The following is an 8216-nucleotide window of genomic DNA, read 5'->3' on the forward strand; positions in this document are numbered from 1 at the left end:
TGAAGAAGGGTCTAGGCCCGAAACGTCAGCCTTCCTGCTCCTCTGATGCTGCTTGGCCTGCTGTGTTCATCCAGCTCTACGCCTTGTTATTTCAGAAGCTCTATGTTACCAGGTCTGACTCCACAATTAAATCCATCAGCAAGGTTTTGGGGAGTTGCATCAATCTGTTTTCACATCGGTTTGTTTGCTACCAATTGAATCACACAAAACTTTTTCCAAAACGTCTTGAAAAGAGTATTCCCCTCTGTTAGATTTTGGATGGTTATTGCCCACATCTAGGGCTGCTTTTTGACTGAATGTTGGCAACTTCCTCACTCTAAAACAAACACATGATGAATAACTCCCTTTTATGTCGAAGTATTTACAATGATGAACACCAGTGGCCTTACCTAGGTCTTTCCTCCTTTTAAACTCATTAATGTTCACATTGATTTGCCTCACCGCTGCTAACGCATCTCCAACTGGTTTATGGTCTGCATGTAACTCTGGAGTGGATTTGAAAAGCTCACTCAATAGCAGCGGGTACTTCATCACTCGTTGCACTGGCTTAATAAGCAGCGAGCCCATATCCAACAAGGTGGACTTCCCTCTAGAAATAGAAACACAAACAGATACTCATCATTTCTACTTACAAACAATCATAACCAATGTTTTCTCTCATTTTGAATATCTAGGGACACGGGGTCTGGAGTAGATCATTCAATCCCTTGAGGTGTTCAATGATTGAACGAGCTGATATTATTTCCCTATTTTCTCTGGTTGTGGCAGAGGTTGGTTCTTTACTTTTCCACAGGAAATGGGCATCACTGGCAAAGCTAGCACAGGGCAGCATGGTGGCTTAGTGGTTAGCACTGCTGCCTCACAGCGCCAGGGACCCGGGTTCGATTCCACCCTTGGGTGACTCTCTGTGTGGAGTTTGCACATTCTCCCTGTGTCTGTGTGGGTTTCCTCCAGGTGCTCTGGTTTCCTCCAACAGTCCAAAGCTGTGCAGGTTAGGTGGATTGGCCATGCTAAATTCCCCATTGTGTCTAGAGATGTGCAGGCTAGGTGGGTTAGCCATGGGAAATGCAGGAAAGGGTCTGAGCGGGATGCTTTTTGTAGGGTTAGTATGGACTGAATGGCCTCCTTCCACACTATAGGGATTCTATGGTTTGTTGCCCTTCATTCCCAGCCCTTAAACTGAGTGGCTTGCCAGTCATTTCAGAGAAGATTTAAATTCTACCCTGTTGCTGTGGGTCTGGAGTGACATTACGGCCAGATCAGGTAAGAACAGCAGATTTCCTTTCCTAAAGGGCATTAGTGAGCCATATGGATTTTTACAACAATCGCTGGTCATTTCCAGCTCGTCATTACTGAGAGTAGCTTCCAATTCTGGATTCCAGGGTGGTTGAGAGAAAGGAGAGTAACCTCAGAATTAGAACAAGCCTCTGCAGGGGTGGTATCTGGAACAGTTACTCTTCACAAATGAGACTCCCTCTCTCGAAAATGTCTTTTACAACAATCTCCAGTGTGCAATACAGCTAACATCCCAGAAATAGCTACAAATCAGGAAATGGAAGGGAGGAACTAAACAAAGTTACAATCACTAGGGAAGTGGGCCTGAGGTGGAGCTGTGTGCAGACAAGTCATTGGGTCCTGATGGACATCATCCTAGAGTCTTAAGAAGAGTGGTTAGTTTAAACATTGGTTTTAATTTTCCAAAGTTCCCTTGATTTGGGAATGTCACGTTAGATCGGAAAATAACAATTGTAATTCCCTTATTTAAAAAGAGAGGTAGCTAGAGGTCAGAGAGCTATTGGCTACTTAGCTTAACATTTACCATAAATAAAATGTAAGAACCTGTAATTAAATGAGTTAATGCAGAGCATTTAGAGAAATTCTACATAATCAGGCAGTGAATATGGCTTTCTGAAAGGGAAATCATTTCAATCATTTCAATCATTTCGTGGGGTTCTGTGAAGTAGTGACACCTTAATAAAGGGGAACCAGTGGATATATTGTACATAAACTTTTTTTTTGATTTGATTTATTATTGTCACATGTACCTAGGTACAGTGAAAAGTTTTGGTTTGTGTGCAGTACAGGCAGATCCACCACACAAAGTGCATTAGGGTAATAGAACAGAACGAGGATTACAATGTTACGACTGCAGAGAAAGAAAGATATCAACATTCAATTTAAAATTTGAGAGGTCCATTCAGAAGTCTAATAACAGCAGGGAAGGAGCTGCCCTTGAACCTGTTGGTATGTGTGAGTAAGCTTTTGTATCTTCTGATGGAAAAGGTCAGAAGAGATTATAAATGGAGTGGAAGGGGTCTTTAATGATATTGGCTGTCTTTCCAAGGCAGCGAGAGGTATAGATGGAGTCAATGGATGGAAGGTTGGTTTGCGTGATGACTGGGCTGTATTCATAACTCTCTGTAGTTTCTTACGGTCCTGTGCAGAGCAGTTAGGCTGGTGTGGAAGATGAAGGCATATGGTGTAAACAGTAACATACTGGCTTTGACAAATGATTGGATAAACTAACAGGAAACAGAGAGAAGGCATAAATCTGCCTTTCTTCTACTTGGCACAATGTAACAAGTGGTGTGCCAAAGATCTCAGTGCTGGAGCCTTAACTTTTTATGATGTTTTATAATTAGAACTAGGATCACTGCTTAAAAATAAAAGGTAACTCATTTTAAACAATGGTGAGGAAGCTTTTCTCCTTCCTTGAGAATCCTTCCTTGAGAGTCCTTGGAACTGTTTTTTATTTATTCCTGGGATGAGGGGGTTGCTGGCTGGGCCAGCATTTATTGCCTTTCCCTAAGAGTCAACCACATTGCAGTGGGCCTGGAGTCACATGTAGGCCAAACCAGGTAAGGATGGCAGTTTCCTTCCCTGAAGGACATTAGTGAACCAGATGTGGTTTTTCCAACAATCGACATTGGATTCACGGTCATCATTAGGCTCCTAATTCCAGGTATTTTTATTGAATTCAAATCCCACTATCTGCCATGGTGTCTCTGGGTTAACAGTCTAGCAATAATACCACTAGGCAATGGCCTTCCCTGAAGGAAAGCTCTCTTCATGAAAAGCAAATGGAAACAGAGTCCTTGAACATGTTTAAGGTGGGGTTGGATAGATTTCTTGTTAAGCAAGGATGTGAAAGGTTTTCTGGGGTAGGCGGGAACATGGAGTAATCTGATCAGGCATGATCTTGTTAAATAGAAGGCCCAATGGAATAAGTTGCCTCCTCCTGATCCTGATTTGAATGTTTTTAAGTTGTTGAGGATGGGATTCAATTGAAATGTTTGATTGAAATAAAATGAATAAATAATTATCAGTTGATTTAATAATAAACAGGTGTGCGTTCTGGAATGTTCTGCCTGAGAGGGTGGTGGAAATATGATTTAATAGGAATTTTCCAGAGGAAAACCAAAAGAACTGCGGATGCTGTAAATCAGAAACAAAAACAGAAGTTGCTGGAAAGGCTCTGCAGGTCTGGCAGCATCTGTGAAAAGAAATCAGATTTAACGTTTCGGGTCCAGTCACTCAGTTCTGAGGAAGGGTCACCGGACCCGAAACGTTTACTCTGATTTCTCTTCACAGGTGCTGCCAGACCTGCTGAGCTTTTCCAGCAATTTCCGTTTTTGTTTTCCAAAGGAAGTTGGATGAATACTTGAAGGGGGCAAAGCTTATTGGGCTATAGGGAAAGGGCAGAGGAGTGGGATGAAATGAATAGCTCTTTTAAAGAGCCAGTAGGCACAATGGGCTGAATGGTCTTGTTCTGTCCATGATTCAAACTGGCATTCATGTTCTCTGGACACTTTTAATTACTTTTAAAGAAAAGTCACTTTATGAAAATAAAGGGGAAGGTGTTAACTGGAAGACTTCCATGTTTTTCTTTGACTGGTGCACCTTTGATACATCTGAACAGTGTCTTGACTTAATGTCTCATTTAATACATAGAACTTCTCATTATACACTATACACCACTCATTTAGTACCACACTGATTTAGCAATCAAGATCACATGATCAATTCCCATAGTGGAACTCGGACTGACTCAGTAGGAAGGCAATAAGCAACTAAGTGAGCCAGGCTTTCAATACCATCAATAAGATAGATTATTGGGATCTTGCTATGCAGAAAAGGGATATGATGGTAAAGCACTAATTTCATTGGACTAATTCAGAGACTGAGTAAATCTCTGGGGCTGAGGGTTCAAATCCCACCACGGAATTTAGACACAATTTATAAATCCAGAACTTGAAAGCTAGTCTCAGTGATAGTGACCATGACATTGTCAGTGATTGTTGTAAAAACCCATCTGGTTCACTAATGTTAGTTAGCAATGGAAATCTAGCAGGCTTACCTGGTCAGACATACATGTAACTTCATATCCACATGTGGTTGACTCTTAACAACCCTCTGAATGGCCTACAAGCCAACACAGTTCAAGCGTATTTAGGGATGGCAACAAATCTTAGACAACCACACCACATCAGAGAATAATATAAAAGGCTACCTGATTTGCTACATTACAAAAGTGGCTCCACTTCATGAGCTGTGCAGAAAAGCGCAATGAGATAGCCCAAGGTTGTGAAAGTGCTCCATTAATGCTTGCATAAATTCAACCTCTTTTGAGCTTTGCAATAGCATGTACATGACCTTTTTTTGGGGGGAAATGGGGAAGAATCCCAGGATGGAAGCTTACCCAAATATGTGACTGTATTTACCCCAGATGATTCAGGTTTCTTTGAGTGACTAAAAAAACAACCTGATAGAGGAAGTAAGAAAAAGGAAAAGGTTCAGCAATGAGGTGAAGCAAAGTTGGTTAATACCCTGCTGCAAAATCTGGGAATGAGATGGAATCAAGGGAGATAGTTTCTTAATTCTTAGGCTTTTCTGAGGGAATACATTGTTCCTACATTGCTGGTTCGTGAAAGTTAATTCATTTGCTCTCTTGGGAAAAGCACTTTGGATCCCAATGAAGTTGGAATGCTGTAAAATATTCTGATATGGTTTTGAAAGAAATGCAATTTACACTTGATGTTATCCATTACATGTTGAACTATTCTACAATCCCATACTCTATTTATTCCAGGCAGAACTCATGATTTTATATATAACATGTAGCTTTACACATTGTCCAGAATTCATACATCTTCCTTTCAGAAAATAATTTTTCTTTCACTTGTTTGGTAGTACAGCTCTTGAGAATTGCAGAAAAGCAGACATTTTTGAATCTTTTCATCTTGCTGTCTTCAGGACATTTGCAAGATATATCTATGTAGGGTTTTTTCAAAACTCTGTGAGACAAGAGTGCTGTTTGGCTGGCAAGTGGGCGCTGATTGGTAGAGGTGTTGTCATATAGAATACAACAGTTAGATGATTTCTGACAATTAACCACCCCATGCTTTGTCTAGATTTAAACAATGAGGGTTGACTGTCATTGGTCAAGGCATTGCCCCAAGGAATGAATCAGTGAATGGCTGTAGCCTATTATATTGTGTTGACTTAAGGATGATATGCATAAATGTTCTTTCTGACTGCATGGAACTGCCCTCTATATATTAATTTATGTAGTTTCCAGTATGTGAAAGTTCATTGAGAGTCCAACTGTCATTCTTCATTAACTGTCAGTATAATTCTTAGCATACGCAGGATTCTTCAGCAAAAGTTGTCCAAGCACGGGATCACATCTAATGTTGGACATTGTGTTATGAGTTTTGCAAGCATTGTCTAGTTAGGTACGGTCAGTAACTTGTCTATTGAGAACGGCTGAAGAGACACATAGCTTGTTATAATCTGCCAGTCATTAGGACATATGGCCAATATACCTGGCATCACACTAGCACTGAAATTCAGATACAACATTGCTCATTTGTTTGATAAACAGAACATCTTTTTAGCTTGATGGTAGCATCCTGTTAGTGGTTAACACCACTTGTGAAATAACTAGTTTTACCTGTTATCCAAAGTTATGACAGAATTTACCCTTCTAGGGTAATTTTAGACAAGGTGGTGACTTTTCAGGACCGCAATTCATTGCCCTAGGTCCATTCATGATTTTGCACGATATACAACAAGAAATGATCTGATCAGGGTAGCCATTATCCCACAAAATGGCTCTGATGTTCTCTATCGTCAGCATCAAACTGGCACCATGTACAAAAGGCCAGTCTATAATAACACTTGGAACTATAGGTTTGGCTGTAAACTGTCAGTCATCATCAAACTGGTGCATTGTTCACGGCAATACCTCAATAATTCAGAGTTAACTTGCCAACCTATCAGCACTGGCTTCCCATACAATATAAAACATTGAGTCCCATTAATTCCCCAGTTCTGAGGAAGGGTCACCAGATCCAAAACATTAACTCTGATTTCTCTCCACCGATGCTGCCAGACCCGATGAGTTTTTACAGCAATTTCTGTTTTTGTTTCTGATTTCCAGCATCTGCAGTTCTTTCAGTTTTTATTGATCCCCTTACATTGTTATAACTTGTAAAGAGTGCAAGACGAAAACCTCGATAAAAATGTCCCTTTTCAGCGTTTCCTCCTGTGTTGTCAATATTCCAAAAGATTAAAGAAAGGAGTACAGGTAGTTCTGCCATAATGCGTATTTCATTAACGCGAATTGGCTGTAACGCAATTGATGAATAGTGGACGCTGCTTGGTTAACGAGAACTTTCTGCTGTACAGGTATAGTAATTTTCAAAGGCGATTTTCTATAGCACTATCTCCTATAGTGCGATGTCACACAAGAAAGCAACTATCATATTATAGGAGAACTACATGTACAGTAACGACAAACTACAAGCCCAATTTACAAATCCAATTTCTAGCTTTAGTGGATTACCGATGATTCTTGGATAAACATTTACTCAGAAATTTTAAGATTATTTTCCTGAATTAATGGTCATGTTGGCTGGCAACCAAATGATGACTAGCAGCCATGGAACAAATAGAAACTATTCTAGTAACGGACTAATGTATAAATCATCGTGTACTCAGAGAGACAGCCAGAGCCAGAGCAACAGGATGTAGGAAAAACAAAAGGTGGAAGTAATTTTTTTTGTTATATATAAAATTGTATACTCACTGCTCCTGGTATATTTTCCTAATTTTTAAAAGAAATAAATCATAATTAAAACAAGTTAAAAAAAACTTGAACATAAAGCAATTTTAAAACTGATAAATTGGAGGCAATGTAGCTTAAGAAAAGGTCTACTATTAATTATCACTTTTTCAGATCCATATATTCATGCTCTCCTCAAGGGAAGTGTTGTTTTTTGAACTCACAAGGCACTTTCATGTCAAAAAGACCATTGTCTAATACTGTTGAAGAACTGGTCCAATTTCAGCAAATGGTTAACACAGAGGGTTGGAATCGGAGGCATTTCTGGAGCTTTGCTCACTTGATTCTTGACCATATGACCCCAGATGTTATTTGAACGACAAATATTTGTCAGGACACAGAGGGAGAACTTAAGAAAGTGAAACAGTGGAACAGGAACGTTTTCCTCCACTTAAAATGGCAGACGCTCATTCAAAAAACAGCACCCCTGACAGTACAGCACTGCCTTACTTAGAGCACTGGGAATATCAACCTCAACAACGGGGGACAAGCCTCTCAGGTTGCAGATGTCTAGGTTCGAAGTTAAAATTGCTTCCCACTGGGCCTCAACTGACATTCACCTCAGAAAACCACCGGTACTTACTTCAGAGCATCAACTTGATTCCTTAAATGTCGCCGAATTTCATCATCTTTGTCATATGTTTCAAGCAAACTATTGGCATCACCGTGGTGGTAACAATAGATTTTGTAAACTTCTTCTAAAGGAGTTTTAAGCTGCAAAAATATTTCACCTGTTTAAAGAAGTGAAGACAATGTAAATTGAGCTCCTGGAAACTGACTGAAGCTTTCACACTTAGACATACTAAATCACAAATGAATCCAATAAAAACACTTACCTGATCTCAGCCAGAGTCAGTGATAAATCTGACCTCACACTCTCTCTGCTCCACCACTGGTGGCATTGCCTAGATTCCAAGTTATAAAATTCTCGAACTAAATCTCTCCATTTCTTTCTTCGCTCCTTAAGACTATCATTAAAACTCTTTGCTCAAATATTAATGTCATCATTCCTAATGGCAGTTAAATGATGATTAAAGCAAAGGGTATAGTGTCAGTGACTAATTTGTCTGATTATGCACTCTTTCAATGC

The 8216-nt window shown here is 39.8% G+C and overlaps 1 protein-coding gene across 1 annotated transcript in view; it reads right to left on the reverse strand.

The window, feature by feature from the left end:
- The window catches only part of arhgef38 (Rho guanine nucleotide exchange factor (GEF) 38), a gene marked incomplete at both ends in the record, with an annotated part of 21598 nt that extends 13741 nt beyond the window's left edge, over positions 1-7857 (reverse strand). The window contains 3 exons of the mRNA XM_048593139.1: positions 390-589; positions 7091-7108; positions 7710-7857. Of these exons, the coding sequence (XP_048449096.1) occupies positions 390-589; positions 7091-7108; positions 7710-7857 (366 nt within the window). The remainder of the gene's footprint in view (positions 1-389; positions 590-7090; positions 7109-7709) is intronic.
- Between the last annotated feature and the right edge of the window lie 359 nt (positions 7858-8216).

Source organism: Rhincodon typus, unplaced genomic scaffold (assembly GCF_021869965.1).
Source record: "Rhincodon typus isolate 14 unplaced genomic scaffold, sRhiTyp1.1 hic_rhity00002394, whole genome shotgun sequence".
NCBI classification, from domain to species: domain Eukaryota; kingdom Metazoa; phylum Chordata; class Chondrichthyes; order Orectolobiformes; family Rhincodontidae; genus Rhincodon; species Rhincodon typus.